This window comes from Oncorhynchus mykiss, chromosome 3 (assembly GCF_013265735.2).
Source record: "Oncorhynchus mykiss isolate Arlee chromosome 3, USDA_OmykA_1.1, whole genome shotgun sequence".
NCBI lineage: Eukaryota > Metazoa > Chordata > Actinopteri > Salmoniformes > Salmonidae > Oncorhynchus > Oncorhynchus mykiss.
The window spans coordinates 61,931,257-61,955,749 of record NC_048567.1 but is presented as its reverse complement, the minus strand read 5'-3'; the positions used below and the strand labels follow the sequence as shown (position 1 = coordinate 61,955,749).

Genomic DNA, 24,493 nt, shown 5'->3' with positions numbered 1-24,493 from the left:
TGAGAGGATAAACGGTGTCAGGCAGGGAAACAGGAACAGCAGAGTAACATGATCTTGAGTAATCATAAATGGCTAGAATAATAACGGACTGCGCAGAGATTACTATCTGGCGGAGTGGAAGTGGCAGGACTGAGTATTTGTAGAGGTCTTGATTATGGAACGAGTTGCAGCTGGAAGGGATTTGCTCTGACTCCAGCACACCCGTCTCCACACAGAGAGACCGAGACAGAGAAGTGTGTACTGGGGGAGTAACTGCAGGTTAAGAAAACACTGGATGAACACCAGAGGGTGTAGCAGGAGCAGATGTGACAGTACCCCCCCACCCACCACGGGCACCACCTGGTGCACGACCCGGCTTGTCTGGGTGTGAGGTATGAAAATCCTGTACAAGGGATCCAGAATGTGACGACGGGGTACTCGGCAGCGCTCCTCAGGCCCATATCCCTCCCAGTACACCAGATACTGGCAACCGGAATCCCAACGGCGCACATCCAAAAGCCGGAGGACAGCGTAGGCAGGATGGTTGTCGATGAGCCGAGGGGGTGGAGGAGCAGCTGCAGGAGGGGACAGGGGACTGGAGCAGACTGGTTTAATTAAGGACACATGGAAGGTGGGGTAAATTGAGAGAGCTGGGTGCATCGCAGAGGGGTTTATGACACGAACAATCTCAATGGGGCCAATGAAACGGGGAGCTAGTTTTTTGGAAATGACTTTCAAGGGCAAGTCCTTAGATGAAAGCCATACCCTTTGGCCTGGAGTGTAGACTGGGGCTGAAGCACAACAACAGTTAGCTTGGGATTGGTTTCTGGCGGAGGCACGAAGAAGAGTAGCCCGGGCCCTCCTCCAGGTGCAATGACAACGGCACATGTGGTCCTGGACTGAGGACACCGCTACATCGACCTCTTGGGCAGGGAACAAGGGAGGTTGGTAACCCAGAGCACACTCAAAGGGTGACATACCTGATGAGGGTGTTGTGGGCATATTCCACCTAGGGTAGCTGAGCACTCCAGGAGGAAGGGTTAGCCAAAGTCACACAGCGTAGGGCAGTTTCCAACTCCTGGTTGGCCTGCTCGTTCTGGCCGTTGGTCTGGGGGTGATATCCAGACAAAAGGCTAACATTAATACCCAGAGCTGTGTAAAGGGCTCTCCATACTTGGGATGTAAACTGGGGTCTTCTGTCAGAAACAATGTCAATAGGAATGCCATGCAGCCGCAAAACATGGAATACCAGCAGGTCCGCAGTTTCCCGGGAGGATGGAAGCTTGGAGAGGGGAATGAAGTGAGCAGCTTTGGAGAATCGGTCAACATCAGTTACCATTCGATGGGGGAAGGCCATTGACAAAGTCCAGAGCTATATGTGATCAGGGGCGACTGGGTATGGGAAGAGGGCAAAGCAGACCAGATGTAGGTTTGGTGGAGGTTTTGTTCTGGGCACAGACACGAGCAGGCTGAGATTAATTCCCAAGCATCTTTCTCCAAGGTGGGCCACCAAAATCTCTGACGCAGAAAGGCGACAGTCCGGTTTATGCCAGGGTGACAGGTGAGGTGAGTAGAATGGGCCCATTGAAGAACATCAGAACGAACTGAATCTGGCACAAACATAGCCTTACAAGGACCCTTTCTAGGATCAGGCTGGTTCAGCTGAGCCTGACGAACACGGGACTCAATCTCCCAGAAGACAGCAGCAACGATGCAGGAGGAAGGCATAATGGTTTCTGGCTCGGGAACCTGTGTAGTCAGTGGTGAACTGATGGGAGAGGGCGTCAGGGTTGGTATTCTTAGATTTGGGGTGATAAGTGAGTGTAAAGTTGAATCTTCCAAAAAACAATGCCCACCTGGCCTGCCGAGAGTTCAGACGTTTGGCTGTCTGGACGTAGGCTAGATTTTTGTGATCCGTCCACACAATGAAGGGAAGAACCGTACCAACTAACCAGTGATGCCACTCCTCAAGAGCCAACTTAACAGCCAGAAGTTCCCGGTTACCTATGTCAAAATGTCTCTCTGCAGGGGAGAGCTTGCGGGACAAGAAGGCACAAGGATGGAGCTTGGTTAGCGGCATCCTTTCCACAAACCGGGTGGTCGAAGACCTTCCTCATCTCATCTGTGAAATCACCGTAGGAGAAGCAGATAGGTGACTGTCTCTCCCTCACCGCAATTGCCCAGGAAAGCGCTGCTCCCAGAAGGCAGCCAATCAAAAAATACATTTGGGCTCATTCACTAGAATAAGAGTAAAGAGAATAAGAGTTGATTAAATACTAGTGAACATTGAAAAGAAAGGCTCTGCAAGCGCCAAGATTACCATCATAGCGCTCAGGAGTCGGAACAAAAGGCTCCCGGGGTGCAGAAGAGGGACTTGAGACTGGTTGTGAACTCTGGGTGGAGGTTCGGACCTGTAGGTCAGACAGGCTGTGTGAAAACTCCTTGATGTTCAAGAAGGGTGCCTTGACCAAAAAGAATTTGGTGAAGACTAGTGGAGTCTGCTGGATTCATCACTTGGACAGATCGTACTGTTAAGCAGAGCGACACCGGGGAACCCAAGAGCAGACTCCGGTGAGGAAATAGGGATGAATGAACCAAAACATTTGTTACACAGAGAGATATGGAGTGCAGATCCGGGGAAGCTCGGATGTGTTGCAGAAAAAACAGATGTGAAGACAGGTGGAGTTGGCTGAGTAGAACAGGGTAAACAGATCCTGAAGGGAATCCAAGGTAGAGGTGGTGAGTAAAATCCAGAGCAAGGTAGTTGGGTGGTGAGATGTGGAACAGGAGACAGAGACAGAGCAGTAACTGCAATGAGAGGATAAACGGTGTCAGGCAGGGAAACAGGCACAGCAGAGTAACAGGATCTTGAGTAATCATAAATGGCTAGAATAATAACTGACTGAGCAGAGATTACGATCTGGCAGAGTGGAAGTGGCAGGACAAAGTATTTGTAGAGGTCTTGATTATGGAACGAGTTGCAGCTGGGAAGGGATTTGCTCTGACTCCAGCACACCCGTCTCCACACACACACACAGAGAGCGAGAGAGAGTGTACTGGGGGAGTAACTGCAGGTTAAGAAGACACCGGATGAACTCCAGAGGGCGTAGCAGGAGCAGATGTGACCGGGTGTGTGTGTGTCAGTGTGTGTCAGTGTGCATGTGAGTGTTTATGCATGTCTGTGGTCTGTGTGCATCTGTGTGTGTGTTTGAGCGAGTGTCTGTGTGAACCTGTGGGTTTGTGACTGCACGATAGGCCTTGAAGTTCCAAGAAGTGCATCTGTTGCTGTGAGCCTCTGTGAGAGGTAGAAGACACTTCCTGGCTCCAGGACAGAAGAAGGGAAGGGCCCCTTAAAGGGCAGGGGTGTCATACTGACTCACACATGTACCTCTGTGAGGCTAGAACTGGGGATTCTCAAATCCAATGGGGAAAATCCAGCTAAAGTTGTTTCAAACCACAAGAAAACAACCTGCAAGGGCCTCCCAAGTGGCGCAGTGGTCGAAGGCACTGCATCGAAGTGCTAGCTGTGCCACTAGAGATTCTGAGTTCAAGTCCAGACTCTGTCACAGCTGGCCGTGACCGGGAGACCCATGGGACGGCGCACAATTGGCCCAGTGTTGTCCGGGTTAGGGATGTCCTTGTCCCATTGTGCACTAGCGACTCCTGTGGCGGGCCGGGCGCAGTGCACGCTAACACGGTTGCCAGGTGTACAGTGTTTCCCCAGACACAATAATGCGGCTGGCTTCCAGGTTGTGTTTCGGAGGACGCACGGCTCTCGACCTTCGCCTCTCCCGAGTCCTTACTAGAGTTGCAGTGATGAGACAAGACTGTAACTTCCAATTGGATACCACAAAATTGGGGAGAAAAGGGGGTAAAAAAGAAACATAAAAAAGAAAACAACCGTCTTGTCAACCTGAGGCACCTTCCTTTAAAGTCACACTTCAGCCACCTTGTGTTGTATATTTGTATTCCCTTTTCAATCTGTCATTTAGGTCATTATTGTGATCCATCCTCAGTTTTTTCTCATCACAGCCATTGAACTCTGTAGCTGTTTTAAAATCATCAATGGCCTCATGGTAACATCCCTGAACAGTTTAATTCCTGTCCTACAGCTCAGTTCAGAAGGACGACTGTATCTTTGATGTGTGTTGGCGATTTAAATCATACAGTGTCTTCAGAAACTATTCATACCCCTTGACTTATTTCACATTTTGTTGTGTTACAGCCTGGATTGAAAATTGATGAAACACCTTTTTTTCCCTCACCCATCTACCCACAATAACCCATAATGACAAAGTGAACACATGTTTTTAGAAATGTATGCAAATGTATTTGAAATGAAATACAGAAATATCTAAATATCAAACAAGGCTCTGCATGGTCAATCCGTGTCTGTAGCGGCCGTACAGCATTTACTGCGAAACGGCCTCTGCAAAAGTCTTAAAGTCTTATTGCGCTTCATGTAGCAGAGCAGAGCTGTTGTGAAGGAAGTTGTCAAGGAAGTGAGCTTGTGTTTATACAGGACCTCCAGCCCCCATCTACCGTCTACCGTCCAGCCCCCATCTATGTCAATGCGGAGCTACACGGAGATATACAGAGCCCTCCATATTGTTTCACGATTTGGGAGGCGCACGGTGATGCTGTATGGAGCTCGAATTGGTCTCTGCATGCCTCCAGAGGCTTCACAATTGAGTCACACCCTCCCTAAGGAGCCTCCGACCACATTTTCGGATCAGGCATAAATTGGCTTTGAGTATTCACACTTCTGAGTCAATACATGTTAGAATCACCTTTGGCAGCTATTACAGCTGTCAGTCTTTCTGGGTAAGTCTCTAAAAGCTTTGCACACCTGGATTGTACAATATTTTCACATTATTCGTTTTTAAATTCTTCAAGCTCTGTCAAGTTGGTTGTTGATCATTGCTAGACAGCCATTTTCAAGTCTTCCCATAGATTTTCAAGACAATTTAAGTCAAAACTATAACTAGGCCACTCATGAACATTCAATACCGTCTTGGTAAGCAACTCCACTGTATATTTGGCCTTTTGTTTGTTTTAGGTTATTGTCCTGCTGAGATTTGCAATCATCTTCCAGTGTCTGTTGGAAAGCAAACTGAGCCAGGTTTTCCTCTAGGATGTTTCCTGTGCTTAGCTCTATTCCTTTTTTTGTTTTTCACTTTGACCTCCTTTTCCTCCCTAATTTAATGATATTCAATTGGTAGTTACAGTCTTGTCTCATCGCTGCAAATCCCCTACGGACTCGGGAGATGCGAAGGTGGAGAGCCATGCGTCCTCTGAAACACAACCCTGCCAAGCCGCACTGCTTCTTGACACATTGCTTGCTTAAACCGAAATCCAGTTGCACCAAGGAAACCGAGGAAACACCATCCAGCTGGTGACTGAAGTCAGCTTGCAGACGCCCAGCCCACCACAAGGAGTCGCTAGAGTGCAATGGGACAAGGAAATCCCAGCCGGCCAAACCCTCCCCTAACCCAGACATGCTGAGCCAATTGTGCACCGCCTCATGGGTCTCCCGGTCATGGCCGGCTGTGACACAGCCCGGGATCAAACGTGAGTCTGTAGTTATGCCTTTAGCCCGCTGCGCCACTCGGGAGGCCTATTCCTTTTCTTTTTATCCTAAAAAAAATCCCTAGTCCTTGTTGATGACAAGCATACCCATAACATGATGAAACTACCACCATGCTCGAAAATATGAAAAGTGTTATTTTTATTCGGTACAGGCTTCCTTCTTTTCACTCTGTCATTTAGGTTAGTATTATGGAGTAACTACAATGTTGTTGATCCATTCTCAGTTTTCTATCACATCCATTAAACTCTGTAATTCATGGTGAAATCCCTTAGTGGTTTCCTTCCTCTACAGCAACGGAGTTAGGAAGGACTGGGTGTATTGTAATGATTGGGTATATTGATACACCATCCAAAGTGAAATTAATATTGTTCAAAAGGATATTCAATGTCTACTTTAATAATGTCTAACAATAGGTTCCCTTCTTTGCGAGGCACTGGAAAACCTCCCTGGTCTTTGTGGTTGAATCTGTGTTTGAAATTCACTGCTCGACTGAGGGTACTTACAGATGATTGTATGTGTGGGGTACCAGTGGTGTAAAGTACTCAAGTAAAAATACTTTTAAGTACTACTTACGTTGTTTTTTGGGTTATCTGTACTTTACTTAACTATTTATATTTTTGACAACTTTTACTTTTACTCCACTACATTTCTAAAGAAAATAATGTACTTTTTACTCCTTACATTTTCCCTGACACCCAAAAGTACTCATTACATTTTGAATGCTTAGCAGGACAGGAATTGTCTAATTCACACACATCATGAGAACATCCCTGGTCATCCCTACTGCCTCTGATCTAGCAGACTCAATAAACACAAATGCTTCGTTTGTAAATCATGTCTGAGTGTTGAACTGTGACCCTGGTTGTCCGTACATTTAAAAAACAAGAAAATGGTGTTGTCTGGTTTGCTTAATATAAGATATTTAAAATTATTTATACTTTTACTTTTGATACTTAAGTACATTTAAACCAAATACTTTTGGACTTTTACTCAAGTAGTATTTTACTGGGTGACTTTTACTTTTACTTGAGTCATTTTCTTTTAAGGTATCTTTACCTTTACTAGAAGGTATGAAAATTGCGTAATTTTTCCACCACTGTGGGGTACAGAGATGAGGTAGTCATTCAAAATGATCTTAAACACTATTATTGCCACAGTGAGTCCATGCAAATTATTATGTGACTTGTTAGGCAAATCTTTACTCCTGAACTTATTTAGGCTGGCCATAACAAATTGGTTGAGTAGTTATTGACTCAAGATATTTCAGCTTTTCATTTTTTATTAATTTGTAAAGATGTCTAAAAACATAATTCCACTTTGACATTATGAGGTATTGTGTGTAGGCCAGTGACCTAAATCGCAGTTTAATCCATTTTAAATTCAGGCTGCATGTAACACAACAAAATGTGGAACAAGTCAAGGGGTGTGAATACTTTCTGAAGGCACTGTAACCCACAGCATACTGTAATTATTAAACTTGACCATGCTTAAAGAGATATTCAATGTCTGATTTGTTATTGTTACCCATCTACCAATCACTGCCCTTCTTTATGAGGCGTTTGAAAAGCTCCCTGGTCTTTGCAGTTGAATCTGTGCTTGAAATTCAATACTTGACTGAGAGGCCTTAGAGATGTTGTATGTCAACCCCTATTCTTTCACAGAGTGAGTCCATGTAATTTATTATGTAACTTGTTGAGCCAAATTTGACTCCTGAACTAATTTAGGCTCAGCTAAACAAAGGGGCTGAATACTTATGCAATGACTATATTTTAGTTATGAATTTTGTTGATTTTTTTATTTTTTATCTTCCACTTTGACATTATAGAGTATTTTGTATAGATTGACAAAAAAATGACAATTAAATACATTTTTGTCCCACTTTGTGACACATTAAAATGTGAAGAAATCCAAGGGGTCTGAATACTTTTGCAAGGCACTAAGAGTAAAACGTAATGGATTTTAAAATGGTCCAGCAGCTATGTCATAAGGCTCACCTGGCTACCAAGAAGCAACTCCATGGTTGGGCCATTTGTGGTCACTCAACTGCACTAGCTTTTTACCTAGTCCCCAGCATGCAGCTCTGTCTAGAGGCCCTCTAATGGTTCAAATTAATTTGTAGTCCCTGTGACACAGCTACTGTGTTATCATTGGTTGAGCTTCATCCCAGGACCTCCTGCTGAGGTCGAGTCAGGCTTCCTCTCTAGGCTGGACTCCTAAAGAGAACACACTCTTTTGCAACCGGTCCTGTGTGGATCCCTGCAGTGTGGATAGGTGAGGACATTCGCATTGTTTCTGTGACTGAATCGTCATATGTAAAAAAAAAAAAGAATGCTACTAAATTATCCTGCATAGGTTAACCAGTGATAACTACAGAATATAACTTAAACCATTTGTTTCTTGCAAGATTAATATTCTTTGAGATTTCCGGATTTTGAGGAACTCCCTCATGATGTTGTAACACTTACCACAAATTGCACGCTTCCTGTTGTCATCATTTTGCTTGGAGAGCATTGTTCAGAAGGCTTGGACACCCTCCACAAATGAATTCCTCAATCAGGCATTTGTGCTCTGTGTGCAAGTGACAGAAAGATTAGCCTTATCTTACCATGTGCTTTACTATAGTGCTAAGAATGTGTTAGTGGTTGCTAGTTTGTGCTTTGTATGTTCATGGAGTACGAAGCATGGGCCATGCACATGTTCCATGCACTCGTGCAAAGTTGTGGCCTTGTTTGATGATCTGATGAGCAACCTGCTTAAACCTGCTTTAACTGTCAACCCCAGGAGTATAATTTCTGGAATTGTCTAGTAGTGTGTGTGTTTGACATAGGAGTATAGTGTTGACTAGGATTCAATCAGTTAGTTGACTTTTTTGCTGTATCTTTTGCAATGTGTTGATGTTCTTCTTGATGTTGCTTTGTGAGTTGTGTTTTTTCTTGTTTTGTAGTCTGCCGTGCTTTCCCCCCAGACTAAATCTGCTCATTGTTTTAGTCAATCACATCTCTAACGTAATTTATCAGATTTATTGTGAGATGTCAGATGTGCGTAATGATATTAAGCCAGTGTGGGAGAGAAATCTCCATTCACTTTCACCTCTGCCAGATCTGGTGATCGTCCACTAATAAAATGATTATAACTGTACTCGTCTCACCAGAGAGCTTTCCCACCATCCTTTTCAATAGGCGGACATCATTACTGTAGTAAGTGAAATGGGGATACCTAGTCAGTTGTCCAACTGAATGTATTCAACTGAAATACGTCTTCCACATTTAACCCAACCCCTCTGAATCAGAGAGGTGCGGGGGGCTACCTTCAACAACATCCACGTCTTCGGAGCCTGGGGAACAGTGGGTTAACTGCCTTGCTCAGGGGCAGAATGACATATTTTTACCTTGTGAGCTTGGGGATTCAATCCAGCAACCTTTTGGTTACTGGCAAAATGCTCTAACCACTAGAACTGAAGACGTTAACTGGCCATTTATTTGGGATATAAAGGCCACTGGGAGTGATCACCAAGCTTCTGACAGTCTGTCACATTGAGTTGACTTCCATCATCTCAATATCTGGATATTCCCACGTGACCATTCTGTCTCTCTGATCCAATCATGATAATGGTTGATACATGAAGACGAATCTCTCTCTCAAAAAAGTATGTGTTTACCCCCAGATACATTGAAACAACACAGTGAGGTACAGTAAACATACTGTAGGTGAGAGTGCTTGCTGTCAATGATCCACACATTGTAGCAGGGCGTGTGCAACGATCCACACATTGTAGCAGGGCAATGTGAACAAGCCAATGCGTGTGTCGCGGCTGTAGTCTTTGCAGGTATGTTCTGGTCACAGTATAATTATTCTCAATGAGCCTTTTGTCACAGTAGAATGACACCCTTTTAGATTAGCCTATTCATGTCTGATCAAATACACGTCAGCATACTTGCTCCCATTTCTGAGCAAACATTTAATCTGCAAACTGCTTAATCTTTTAGGTCATCTAGAATGACTCACAGGCAACTGAGACATTGCCCTCTGGTGACAGTTTTAAATCACAGCTAGTACCACAGTATTCCTAAACACTCTTCATGCAACACAATCCTTCACATATGCAGTAGTTGTCTTTGGAAACCCAGTTTTGGTTAACATTTTAAGAGTAGATCATGAAGTTGTTGTTTACAGGTGTTGTGTATAGATGGTTTATAGGTTGTTTATAGGTTGTGTACTCATGCAGTGTAGATGTAGTGCAGAGGTTGGGTAAACATTTGGGTAGAAGTTGTGTACACATGTTGTGTAGAGGCTGTCTACAGATGTTGTGTGGTTTTTCTGTATGCGCGTTGTGTAGAGGTTGTGTAGTGGTTAAGTACACATGCTGTGTAGAGTTTAGGTACTCTGGCAGATGCAAGAGGGTTCATGCTCCCTTTTTTCTTGACATTTCTCGTAACTTTGACCCCAAAAAACTGACAGTCAAAGTCCAACTATGTTGTGTCTGTTTGGACAAACAGCACTACTTACTGTGTACCCAGAGGTAACTAAACTAAATAGCCATGCTCTGACCGTTTGTCGTTATGTAAGCACACATTTATAAATGTGTTCAGTTAGGGGCTCTTGCAACACCACAGCAGGTACTTTTTACCATGTAGGCATGTTCTGTTCTACACCTGGGACTTGTTCAGTAGGGCCTTCTTTTAAAAAAAATGAGCAGTTATTACCTGATCTTGCCCAAAAAGAACACACATTTTTGTTTTCTTTTGCAAAACATTATGTTACGCTATGCCCTACTGAACACAACAGTGGGTGTTTTTGGAAGGGTTGGAAATGGCCATGAAAGTTGAGGCCCATTTTACCCTACACTGAATCTTAAAGTACAGGAAATGTGAAAGTGCCAGTCACAACTGGATATGTCTTAATCCGTAGTGGAACCAACCCCCTTAAGTCAAATAAAGGAGCAAAACAAGACAGAACTTGTTCAGACAAGGTTTCTGATGGTTAGTGAGTCACAGCCCTTGGCCCCTGTATCCTGCATGTCCCTCCTACGCCTATTCCTATCCTCTCTCTTCCCACGCTCCTCTCGGTCTGCGCCTGTCCCAGCCAGCACGGTCTTTACCCCCTCCTCCTCCTTCTCCTCTTCCCACTCCAGGCTCTAGAACTAGCTCTCTCATTTGGATCTTTATTAAATCAACTTGACCAGGGTTCCCCAACTGGCAGCCGCGGGCCGAATTTGGTCCACGAGTGGTTTTATTCGGCCCCCTAAGTTTTCTAAACAAAATAAATAAATACAATTACATAAAAGACTGTAAAAACACCAGGAAATGAGCTCCAAGTGATTTTAATTCAAGAAATCTCTTCCCAAGTATTCCCACACATAATAGAGAGACAAGTGATCGTATAGAAATGTAAGCAAGGTTTGAAATAATTATATTTTAGTCAAACGTTAGATCTGTTTGGGCTTCTTGCAGTCAATATGCAGTCTACAAATTATTTGTAATTATACACTGTGTCAGAATGTGTGCATACTGGTAACGAAGTCAGGTGCAGGAGAGCAGAGATTTGTGAACAGGTGCACACTTTATTTAGGCAAAAGAGCAAAATGTGCAAAACAGTCACAAGAATTATGTTTAACAATAAACATCTTCGGGAAAAAATAACACGGAAAAAACAAACCAGTCTGCTGCGTCAACAATACACACGTAACACGAACAATCTTTCACAAAGACATGATGGGGAACAGCGGAATAAATACATGTAGATTGATTGCGGAATGAAAATCAGGTGTGCAGGGAACAAGACAAAACAAATGGATACATGAAAAATGGAGCGGCGATGGCTAGAAAGCTGGTGACGTTGACCGCCGAACGCCGCCCGAACAAGGAGAGGAGCCGACTTCGGTGGAAGTCGTGACACACGGGGTGGTTTGAGCCCTGAATGCTGATTGGCTGACAGCCCTGGCATATCAATCCGTATACAACGGGTATGACAAAACATTTATTTTTACTGCTGTAATTATTTTGGTAACTAGTTTATAATAGCAATAAGGCACCTCAGGGGTTAGTGGTGTATGGCCAATATACCACGGCTAAGGGCTGTATCCAGGCACTTCGTTGTTTCGTGCATAAGAACAGCCCTTAGCTGTTATAGCACACACCCTCGGGCCTTATTGCTGAATTATGTTCCGGCCCCCCGGGCTATTCGCTCAAGAAAAAAATCGGCCCGCGGCTGAATCTAGTAGATCTCTGATTTAGACTTTTCCTGTCTTTTGATTTTATTTCCCATGTTTTGATATTTATACATTTCTCATGGAAAACCAAGACTGCTAAGTGGTTCTACTTCAACATGTTTTCAGTATTTTCTCTCTCTACACTGGGTTTACTGGAATTCTGCAACTCCTCTTTTTTCTTTGATACTAATCTAACCCGATAACTTTTATCAATCCTGTTTCTCTCTGTTTGTTGGCACAATTCATTTTCATTCTCAGTCTGTGTACGTACACCTTTTGCTATTTATATATTTCTATCAGTTAGCTGTAATATCTCTATTAGTGTGTTTTCCTGTGGTTGTGCTGAGAGGTAGATAGGGCAGAGATAGCACTTCCTGTATGGCACCACCAATCATTGTGGTTGACACCGCGCCAATCAGATTCAGGCACCCACTACCACTCTTGTTTCCACATCCTGTAGTGCAGGGGTAGCCAACTAGATTTGTCACACCCTGACCATAGTTTGCTTTGTATGTTTCTATGTTTTGTTTGGTCAGGGTGTGATCTGAGTGGGCTGTCTAGTTTGTCTGTTTGGATGTCTAGTTTGTCTGTTTCTGTGTTTGGCCTGATATGGTTCTCAATCAGAGGCAGGTGTTAGTTGTTGTCTCTGATTGGGAGCCATATTTAGGTAGCCTGTTTTGTCATTTTGGGTTGTGGGTGATTGTCTATGTTAGTTGCTTGTGTCAGCACAGTTCTCATTATAGCTTCACGGTTGTTATTCGTTTTGTATAGTTTGTATTCAGTGTTCAGTGCTTTCTTTAATTAAAAAATCATCATGAACACATACCACGCTGCATTTTGGTCCGCTCCTTACGACGATCGTGACAAGATTCAGCCGCAGGCATGTTTTTCTTGGAGAGGATGGTCGGGGGGCCGGAACATAATTATAATACTTTGTACAATGCGAATTGACCAAAACTAAGCCCAAAAAGAGATTATATTTGAAAATAACTAGAATTTCATACCTTGAATACATTGAGACACGATCACATCCCATTGGGCAAAGATGTCAGTTCAACATCTAGTTTTGATTCATATTTGGTTGAGTTGCCAACTAGCATGAATTCAATGTGAAATCAACAAAAAATGGCACCATGTCATTGGATGTATGTAGTTTAAAAGTTGGCAAAAATGTTTGTTTTAATTCCCTTACTATTTATTTTAGTTGCAGAATTTACATGTGATATCAAATTACAAGTGGACATAAGTAGTTTGACACCTCATTAGTTAACTTAGTTGTTATAACAGCTGGCTTACAGTTATACAGTTAAACACCTCCACTGTGAAGTGTGTCTGTCAGACAGTATGAAATGCCTGTAAACCAACCATTTCCCCTTAACAAAGAGTCAAGCTTGTATTATAGAAGGGGATCGAAATGTACTATATAGTCAAGTCATGTAGTGAGTCAATCTAGACCAGCTGGGATCAGGCAGTTAAGCTTTCATAACCCTGACTGACCTCATGACTCTTAGGCCACACAGTATCAACCCTTCTCCTGGACAGCTACTGGGAATGCAGGATTCTGCTTTAACCCTGCTATAACACACATGATTCAACTAATCAACGTCCTATTGAGCAGCTAGTAAAATCAGGTGCTGTAGGGTAACACTCCAGGGTGGGGGTTGCTGACCCCTGCTGATCATTTTCTCTCTTGGGTTTTGTTATTATATGTCTTAGCTTTACTCATCCAGTTACCGGCAGAGCCCTGGAGACGTCCCCAGTCAGTTAGTCAGCCAGTCTTCCTGTGGTGGACTGGGGAATGTGTCTGTCCCTCCTCTAGGCATGAGGTATTATCCTGCCTGCCTGCCTTACCGTGGTGACTCCTGTAGTCAAATATGATTGGTTTTCCATAAAGTCCTGCCCCAGATTGCCTGTGGCGTGTTTGTGTAGGAGATTCAGCTGACAAGTGAGGTATTCAGTGGAAGGTCGGGAAGCGGAATGATACTTTTTTGTGTGTGATCATTTCACTTGGTGAGGATTTTCAACAGTGTTATGATATGTCCTGTAGGATTCTGTTAGTTTGTTCAGTGTTGCTTTGGTAATGAGTGTTCCCTGTGTCTCTCTGTTTCAGCTATGGATTGGAGTCAGATGTTGCAGATCTTCCTCTTCTCACTCATCTGTCTCACTGGCAGCTCCAAGGCTGTAGGAGGTAGGTAGGACACACTTCACCAAAGACTTCCAGTCAGCCATTAATCAATCAATCAGGTAGTAGTTATGAGGACAGCTAGAAGCACAGTTTGAATGACCAAAACTGTCTCAATTCAATGGCCCTAACTATAATCTGAAACATGGCCCTTCACTTCGGGATACCTCAACTTTGACCTCTGGTGGGCGTTGATGGAATTAGTCTTTGATACAGCGGCCGTGCAAATATAGCATCTGTGTGCACGTTTATTGGTGTGCTAAAACAGGTACTCCCAAACTCGGTCATGGGGCCCGCCATGGGTGCACGTTTTGTTTTTTTCCCTAGCACTACACGGCTGATTCAAATAACCACCTCATCATCAAGCTTAGATTATTTGAATTAGCTGTGTAGTGCTAGGGCAAAAAACAAAACGAGCACCCATTCTTGGGGGAGGGGGCAGAACCCTTTTCTAAAAGGTTTTAAGCACAGATATTTTTTATGAGACCATCTCTGTACAAAATCAATACTTACATGACACACAGTATAATTGCATAATTTACAAAACCACATTAATTGTGTGCGCATCCACATTCTTCAAGGGGGGCCTCAAATAGTCTCTGTGCCGCATGTTTGTCTTCACTCTATGTACTCTTTGTGTACAGAGCTCTGTAAGGACTATGGACGAGAGTTTGAGCGGGTATTTTCAGTCCCGGGTGATGCCGCCATGTTGACATCCACCCTGTTGGCCCCCAACGTGTTCAACCATCACACCGTCCCCTATAACATCTCATGGTACGACCCAAGGACTGGGAGAAAGCTGACCAGCGAGACGGGGAAAACATTGGTGCAGGGGAAGACACTGTGGATGTTTAACATTGAGATGGACGATGCTGGAGACTATGTCTGTGTTGTGAGGTAGGATATATACACTACATGACCAAAATCATGGGCATTAATATGGAGTTCGTCCCCCCTTTTCTGCTATAACAGCCTCTACTCTTCTGGGAAAGCTTTCCACTAGATGTTGGAACATTTCTGCGGGGACTTTCTTCCCATTCAGCGACAAGAGCATTAGTGAGGTCGGGTACTTATGTTGGGTGATTAGGCCTGGCTCACCATCGGCGTTCTAATTCATCCCAATGGTGTTCGATGGGGTTGAGGTCAGGGCACTATGCAGGCCAGTCAAGTTCTTCCACACGGATCTCGACAAACCATTTCTGTATGGACCTCGCTTTCTGGACGGGGGCATTGTCATGCTGAAACAGGAAAGAGCCTTCCCATAACTGATGCCACAAAGTTGGCAGCACAGAATCGTCTAGACTGTCATTGTATCCTGTAGCGTTAAGATTTCCCTTCACTGGAACTAAGGGGCCTAGCCCGAACCATGAAAAACAGCCCCAGACCATTATTTCTCATCCACCAAACTTTACAGTTGGCACTATACATTGGGGCATGTAGCTTAATCCTGGCATCTGCCAAACCCAGATTCGTCCGTCTGACTGCCAGATGGTGAAGAGTGATTCATCACTTCAGAGAATGCGTTTCCACTGCTCCAGAGTCCGATGGCGGCAAGTTTTACACCACTGCAGCTGACGCTTGGCATTGCGTATGGTGAATTTAGGCTTGTGTGCGGCTGCATTTCATGAAACTCCCGACTATCACGACTCAGGATATGACCCAGAGGCAGACACAGGAGGCAGATTGTTATAATAAATATTCTGAGAACCAAACTAAGGGGCAGGCAGAGGGAAGGTCGAGGTTCGTAATCCAAGGCAGAGTCAATCAATGACAAAACGGCAGGCAGGCTCAGGACAGGCAGAAAAGTCAGAACCGGGAAGATTAGAAAACAAGAACTTGAGAAACGGAAAACACGCTGGTAAGACCTGACAAAACAACACGAACAGACAAACAGAAACCACATGTATAAATACACAGGGGATAATGGGGAAGAATAGGAGACACCTGGTGGGGGGTGGAGACAGGCACAAGACAGGTGAAACAGATCAGGGTGTGACACTGACAAACAGTTATTGTGCTGACATTGCTTCCAAAGGCAGTTTGGAAATCGGTAGTGAGTGTTGCAACCGAAAACAGCCGATTTACGAGCTTCAGCACTCCGCGGCCCTGTTCTGTGAGCTTGTCTGGCCTACTACTTCGCGGCTGAGCGATTGTTGCTCCTAGACATTTCCACAAACGGACTTGTTGGAATCTTATGATGGTGCCACATTGAAAGTGACTGAGCTCTTTAGTAAGGCCATTTTACTGCCAATGTTTGTCTGTGGAGATTGCGTGGCTGTGTGCTCGATTTTTATACACCTGTCAACAATGGGTGTGGCGGAAATAGCTGAATCCACTAATTTGAAAGGGTGTCCACATACTTTTGTGTGTGTATGTGTGTGTGTGTGTGTGTGTGTGTGTGTGGTACAGACCCAGTTGTACAGTGCTGTAAATATTGCCTGCTATCTTGGATGAACAGAACTCCCTCCCAGTGCTACAAGCAGGCTACCTTACTGATTGTGAACCAGATCAACCCAGAAGAATGCGGTCGACCACAGAATGAGGTTGAACAGGTCCTGACCAATACAGCCAGCGCTTTCCTGTCCTGCCCATTGAGTGACCAGATCAGGAAAGTGGACAATTACTCCATCCAGTGGTACAAGGTGAGTCCTATACGGTAAACAGATGGGAGGGAGAATGTTGAGGGGAACCTTGAGGCCTGGCAGTGATGGAAAGTTTGTCTCTTTGTATTCTTCATTTATCTTTAAAACTATAGGAATGTAGGGTGACTACATGTGAGAGAATGTTCCATCAAATATACACTTTTACACCAAATTATTCTCATAGAAGGCTTACTGTAGGTCTTCATGGGTAAGACATTATCTTAACATTAACTTAACTGCAATATTGTATATTTTGTATTACTAGGGTAATTCTTGAGTTACTGTGGCATTTGGGCATGTCATTTTGCAAAATAAATTCAAAAGTTCATTTTTTTTTTTAAATGTTTAAATGTATTTAGGTACATGTTCCCATTCTAAATCAACTAATATGGCAGCGTGATGAAATGTTTTATCATTATGATAACGTTCTGCCACCAGTAGGAGTAGTAACACCAATGATGGTAACACCAATTACAAATGTTTGGTTATTGAGGATTTCCTTAAATGGAGGCCACAGATGCTCAAATCTAAGGTCATTAACCCTTTTAAAAAATAATTTCAAATTTGATATGATTAATAATTTTGCTCACAATTAAATTTCCCTTCATTGAAGTTGAGTAACAACAATGACACATTGTATTTAGACACAGTTTCCTATGCAATCCTCAAATGTATCACATACTAAAAGGGTGTGATTAGCTAATCATTTTCTTTAATATAGACCCTTCCCCAAATAACAGCCACTGGAGGGAATGCTCAAGGTTCTTTATGTACTTTATATCATTGTAATGAGTGATTTTCAAGGCGTTAACACCAATGACATAACTTAGGGACACACATTATACTATATAAAAAAAGGCTTTTTAATAGACTTTTATTGATCTAAACAATATATGAAAAACCATTTATTCACTTTCTAGAATTCAAAATAATAATCTCTAAATCCCCAAAATATGTCACTACAAATCACTACTGGGATAAGTGAATTTGCTTACCCAAAGTACTTTAAACAATGCATAAACAACGTTTTTGAAGTATAAAGGACTTGCATTATGGTTTATTATTGATGAACAGTTCAATAAACAAAAACATGTATGATGTGTAACTAACTATATGTCATTTTAAAGTGTTTTTCATGGTTGCAAATGCCACCGTAATTGAAGAAAGACCCACGAGCCGTATTCCATTTCCATTACCTTTCAGTGTGCATTTCTACTTGAAATCTTTCAGGGATGCGAACGCATTGTGGAAGATGACCCATTGTGGGACAGGTTTACCTATGTCAGTGATGGCCAGAAACTCTTAGTAGCTCAGGTCCACCCTGAAGACCATGGATTCTACACTTGCACCATGACCTTTGACCTGGAAGGGCTCAGCGGCAGAATTTCAGAGACTTTTGTGGGTACGGTGAAAAGTGAGTACTGTTGGCACAGCTCATAGAAGTTGCTCCTAACCACAGATCTGGGATCAGATTATTACCATATACCCACAATCCTTAACCTAGCCATTACATAACCCCTGACACAGGGTCAGATATTTATGGGCAACTTCATGATTTCATGCTTGCTCTGAGAGCTTAGAAGAGGTTGTTTTCTATAGGGTCAGGTGACTGCATATTTTTGCGTCTGTTTATAACGTTTATGAATCATTGTCATAATTTCAGAGGAGTATTGCCTTGTCCCCAAAGTGGTTGAACCTGCTAATAAGATCATCAAAGCAGATTTGGGTAAGACACTATGGAACATGTAGTGTGTGTGTGTGTGTGTGCATGCTCCTACTATATCTGTATGACTTCTAAATATCAGAATCACCTTTATTTGACAAGTACATTAACATATACTCTGAATTTTACTTGATGATGCGGTGCTGCTAGTGATAGACAACATTTAGAGACAGAATACAGACAAGAGTTTACACAAAGTCTACGTAATTACACTGTACAAAACATGAGGAACACCTCCCTAATATTGAGTTGCACCTCCCCCATTTTTCCCTCAGAACAGCCTCAATTCGTCGGGGCATGGACTCTAAAAGTTGTCCCAAGTGTTCCACAGGGATGCTGCCCATGTTGACTCCAATGATTCCCACAGTTGTGTCAAGTTGGCTGGATGTCCTTTGGGTGGTGGACCATTCTTGATACACACGATCCCCCTGATCAAAGGCACTTCAATCTTTTGTCTTGCCCATTCACCCTCTGAATGGTACACACACACAATCGATGTCTCAATTGTCTCAGGGATTGAAAATAATTATTTAACCTGTCTCCTCCCCTTCATATACACTGATTGAAGTGGATTTAACAGGTGATATCAATAAGGATCATAGCTTTCACTTGGATTCACCTGGTCAGGCTATGTCACGGAAAGAGCAGGTGTTCTTAATGTTTTGTACACTCAGTGTATATGCAACTAGTTGGGTCCTTTGTACACATTAATTAATGTATGAACTTTACAAAGAATTCAATGTTTGCCCCCTAGGCTCTTCCTTCAGTAAGATGTGTCGGGTGTTTGTGCTGAGTGTGGGGGGACAATGCGTGGACTTGAATTGGATAGCTAGAGATGACAATATTCCCGAAAATGTCTCAGAGCGAGTCTTTCAGGAATCACAAAGGTAGGTTGAGATAGCAGCATCACAACACATACTGTAAAACTTCTATATGCCTGTATTCTGTGTCATCCAGATGGATGTTCTACTGTATAGTATCCAAACTGTTGAAATCATATCAAGGATATACCATTAAGATCAAGATGGGGTTCATATCCCTGAATACAAACAGTCTAAAGCTAGATTTCCATTCAATTAGTGACATATTATCATGCAAATATTTTTAAAAATATGCATAAAAACAATATGCACAGAAAAAACACTTTTGCGGGTTAAGTTCCCATGTCCCGGAAAAAAAATAAATATATGAAATGGGTTTCCATCGCATTTTCAACTCAACCGATGGTTTTATCAAAAACACTGTTGCGATATATAGCTAACTTTTCCAATCTGGTTGTGGCACATACTCTCTAGACAACAGTTCGCTGATAAAGTAGACAGGTTATATGATGAGATATAAATAATAGCAAAATCACTTTATATGATAATTGGCAGCCAAGCAAATTATGATAATGACCCAATTGTCTGTCGACATTTATGAAATTGAGCCGACTTTGATTTCTTGTTTCCATCAGCCCTGTTGTAACTTTTTTTTATGTGTCATGAAATGGTTGGATGGAAACCGTGTTTATGTCAATTCAATTGTGAACATGGTTTGATTATTTGTTCACGGGTGGAAATCGTTTGACATCTTCCCTCCCTCTCTCCCGCCCAACCAGCGAGTGGAGAGAAGAAGAGAAGACTGCTGTGTGGATTGAGCGTCAGTTGAATTTCTTGGAGGTGGAAGAGGAAGACTTTTACATTGACTACACGTGTCAGACCTGGAGCGACAGAGGCTATTATTCAGCCTCCTTCACACTCCACCCTACAGGTTAGACCAGTTATCACCAGTCAAAATACAATCTGAGATCTACCTCCAGATTTTTTTGGAACATGACTTTAAAAAAACTTAAGCGTATGCTACATTAACCTATTAAAAACAGTATTGTAGCTATGAGGTTTGGGCAGTAGGCTATAGGCCCAATACATTATCTTTGCATATTGGCTTTGCTTGAATTGCCTACCAATGCATTGTTTTAAAATTAGATTTCAAATTTTAGGTGGCTTTATGATCACACAGGTAATAGATTAGTTGTTATATTACTTGAGGCACAGCTGAATGAGCATACATCTAAATCATTTACTTTTTTTTACTGGGCTGATGGTGCTTGCATCTGATGGTCAGTCTCAGCGGAGGGAGAACAGCAGACTCCGCCACTGACACTGACTAAAAGGGAACGTCTTCCAGCAGATAGTGAAATTCGAATCTCACCGCATTACCTCACCCCATACACAAATGAATGTTGTTGCTCCTATGAACAGAGAAAGTGAAATATTCCTCTATATCAAAGAATACCCTAATAATAACAATGCAAGCCTATCTATACACTTTCCTGTAGTGCTGGTTGTAGCGCTAGTGGAAGTAGGAAGAATGCTCATTTTATGGCTTATAAAAGTGTTGACCAGTGGAGGCTGCTGAGGGGAGGACAGCTCATAATAATGGCTACAACGGAGTAAATGGAAAGGCATCAAACACATGGAAAGCATGTGTTTGGTGTATTTGATACCCTTCCACTAATTCTGCCCCCACCATTACCTGTCCTCCCCAAGTAAGGTGCCACAAACCTCCTGTGGTGTTGACAGTGCTGATTATGAACTTAAACAAACTCACTCATAAAAATAGCAACTCTTTGTTGTAATCATTGACAGTCTCTCTCTAGTCATGGTTATACAAGTTTTGAAATCTCACATTATCAACTATCCTTCAGTGTTCTTTTAGCCAGCGCTAGAATTTTAGTGCACGTGATTTGCTCTCTGGGACGACGGGAAGGCAGAGGCTGCGTTTCAAACTCATAAAAGACACACCCTCGTCCACTTACCCTCACCTTATGCCCTTGGGGGAAAGATTGGTCAAGCAAGGGAAGTTTGCAACGTAAGCCCCTCAGCCCTCATTTTTAATGGAGTTTGTGAGTGTACAATTATGTTCACTTCGGGGCCTGAAACGCCCCATAATTCAAAAAGACAACATAACGGTGTTCAAAAAAGGAAGAGTCACGTATTCTCCTGTCCCTTTACCCTTGTTTTGATAGTGTAATATATTTCATAACTTTGCAACCTCAACACACACAAAAAAAAATGTTTTAGAATTAAAACCAGTCAGCTTGACTTTGGGTAAAAATGGTAGCGTAAATAATAAATGCTATCTTCTTGACTTTTTCTGCACAGATCCAAACTACCTGCTCCCTATTGGGGTACTACTGACGAGTCTGGTATTGATGTTTACTGTTAGTGTTGTTATTTACCATCGCTTCAAGATTGACATAGTGCTGTCGTTCAGGAGGATGTTCCCATTTCTCTACACAAACACAGGTATGTATTGAGAGAAGCTTTACAGCACATACAGTACCAGTCGAAGGTTTGGACACACCTACTCATTCAAGGGTTTTCTTTATTTGTACTATTTTATACAGTGTAGAATAATAGTGAATACATCAAATGTATGTAATGACACATATGGAATCATTAAGTAACCAAAAGTGTTAAACAAATTCTTCAAAGTAGCCACCCTTTGCCTTGATGACAGCTTTGCACACTCTTGGCATTCTCTCAACCAGCATCACCTGGAATGCTTTTCTATGTATTGAAGGAGTTCTCACATGCTGAGCACTTGTAGGCTGCTTTTCCTAGACTCTGCAGTTCAACTCATCCCAAACCATCTCAATTGGGTTGAGGTCGGATGATTGTTGTCACGTTTACTCCCGCTCCCCCTCTCCGGCACTCGATGTTGCCAGTTGTCTCATTATGCACACCAGCCACCAAGGTTACGCGCACCTGCGCCTCATGACACTCACCTGGACTCCATCACCTTCCTGATTACCTTCCCTATATCTGTCACTCCCCTTGGTTCTTTCTTCAGGTGTTATTGGTTCTGTTCCTGTGTTATGTCTGTACGCTACTCGTGTTAATTGTTTTGTTCCATGTTTCATTTATTATTATATTCACTCCCTGTACTTGCTTCCCGACTAGCGTACTCGTTACAAATGTGGAGGCCAGATCATCTGATGCAGCACTCCATCACTTTCCTTCTTGATGAAATAGTAGCTCTTACACAGCCTGGAGGTGTGTTGGGCCATTGTCCTGATGAAAAACAAATTATAGTCCCACTAAGTGCAAACCAGATGGGATGGCGTATCACTACAGAATGCTGTGGTAGACATGCTGGTTAAGTGTGCCTTGGATTTGAAATAAATCAGACAGTGTCACCAGCAAAGCACCATCACACCTCCTCCTCCATGCTTCACAGTGGGAACCACACATGCGGAGATCATCCGTTCACCTACTCTGCGTCTCAGAAAGACACAGCGTTTGGAACCAAAAATCTCAAATTTGGACTCATCAGACCAAAGGACAGATTTCCACAAGTCTAATGTCCATTGCTTGTGTTTCTTGGCCCAAGCAAGTGTCTTCTTATTATTGGTGTCCTATAGTAGTGATTTATTTGCCGCAATTCGACCATGAAGGCCTCATTCATGCAGGCTCCTCTGAACGGTTGATGTTGAGATGTCTGTTATTTGAACTCCAGGACACATTTATTTGGGCTGCAATTTCTGAGGCTGGTAACTCTAATGAACTTATCCTCTGCAGCGGATGTAACTCTGGGTCTTCCTGTGGCGGTCCTCATGAGAGCCAGTTTCATCACAGTGCTTGATGGTTTTTGCGAATGACCCTGAAGAAACTTTAAAAGTTCTTAATTTTCTGAATTAACTGACCTTCATATCTTAAAGTAATGATGGACTGTCGTTTCTCTTTGCTTATTTGAGCTGTTCTTGTCGTAATATGGACTTAGCCCTATTTGCTATATTACCTTATTCTGTATACATTTTGGCAAAAAAGTATTTAGTCAGCCACCAATTGTGCAAGTTCTTGCACTTAAAAAGATGAGAGGCCTGTAATTAGGTGCATAGGTACACAACTATGACAGACAAAATAAGAAGTTACAGGTCTGTGAGAGCCAGAAATCTTGCTTGTTTGTAGGTGACAAAATACTTATTTTCTACCATAATTTGCAAATAAATTAATTAAAAATCCTACAATGTGATTTTCTGGATTTCTTTTTTCTAATTTTGTTTGTCATAGTTGAAGTGAATCCTATGATGAAAATTACAGGCCTCTCTCATCTTTTTAAGTGGGAGAACTTGCACAATTGGTGGCTGACTAAATACTTTTTTGCCCCACTGTACCACCCCTACCATGTCACAACACAACTGATTGGCTCAAATGCATTAAGAAGGAAATACATTTCACAAATGAACTTTGAACAAGGCACACCTGTTAATTGAAATGCCTTCCAGGTGACTACCTCATGAAGCTGGTTAAGAGAATGTCAAGAGTGTGCAAAGCTGTGATCAAGGCAAAGGGTGGCTACTCTGAAGAATCTAAAATCTCAAATATATTTGTGCACCTACGGCCACTTTTTTTGTGGTTACTACATGATTCCATATGTGTTATTTCATAGTTTTGATGGCTGCACTATTATTCTACAATGTTGAAAATAGTAAAAATAAAGAAACCCTTGAATGAGTAGGTGTGTACATTTTTGACTGGTACTGTATATTGCAAACACCCACTCATGGAAACATTCACAAAAACATGCCTGAGTGCAATCACGCAGGCATAAATGCACGCACACATCTGCAGACTGATTGCATACTGCAGTGGTTTCCAAGTCACTGCTCTAGCAATAGTTGATTTAAGTTCATACACTTTCATTCCTTTGTTCTCCTTTAGAATCAGGGTTCCATAGAGTGCCACACGTCTTCATTCATAACTAAATTAAACTTTCAATAACAATGTACCTTTTGTACCTCAGTGTGTTATATGTAAAGTATAATATGAAATGTTGTTAGTGGTGTAGTCCCTAACCAGTGCTAGGACTCCCCCTTAGCTTCCCAAACTACCTCCCCATATTGACATTCGCTCCGCAGTATAGTGGGCATATTCAAGCTGTCAATCATGGCTCAGGGAAATAAGTAACCATAATATGGGAAGCTCATCTAAATAATAATGCATATCCTTCTAATTAATCATAAATTCAAATATTTTTTTAAAGGGCCTTGTGGCTCCTACATTACCGGACCCTAATTGTGGCTGCCATTAACAAAACAATTATAATTTCAACTGAAATCTTCAAGGAGCCATAACTTATCTTCATATTCAAAACTGAAGTTCTTCCTAATTTCATATGGTAC

The 24,493-nt window shown here is 42.5% G+C and overlaps 1 protein-coding gene across 3 annotated transcripts in view; it reads left to right on the top strand.

Annotated features, from left to right (window-relative positions):
* zmp:0000000936 (interleukin-1 receptor type 1) overlaps positions 1–24,493 on the top strand; it is a 36,655-nt gene that overhangs the window by 799 nt on the left and 11,363 nt on the right. Inside the window, exons 1-9 of one of the 3 annotated variants that reach the window (XM_036974835.1) lie at positions 7,741–7,840; positions 13,888–13,965; positions 14,604–14,856; positions 16,418–16,601; positions 17,832–18,015; positions 18,265–18,327; positions 19,079–19,211; positions 19,925–20,076; positions 21,471–21,614. In XM_036974835.1, the coding sequence (XP_036830730.1) occupies positions 13,890–13,965; positions 14,604–14,856; positions 16,418–16,601; positions 17,832–18,015; positions 18,265–18,327; positions 19,079–19,211; positions 19,925–20,076; positions 21,471–21,614 (1,189 nt within the window). In that variant the 5' untranslated portion in view covers positions 7,741–7,840; positions 13,888–13,889. Of the gene's footprint in view, positions 1–7,740; positions 7,841–13,662; positions 13,788–13,887; positions 13,966–14,603; positions 14,857–16,417; positions 16,602–17,831; positions 18,016–18,264; positions 18,328–19,078; positions 19,212–19,924; positions 20,077–21,470; positions 21,615–24,493 lie in introns of those variants that run through there. The other 2 variants (XM_036974837.1, XM_036974836.1) reach the window with 2 other exon arrangements.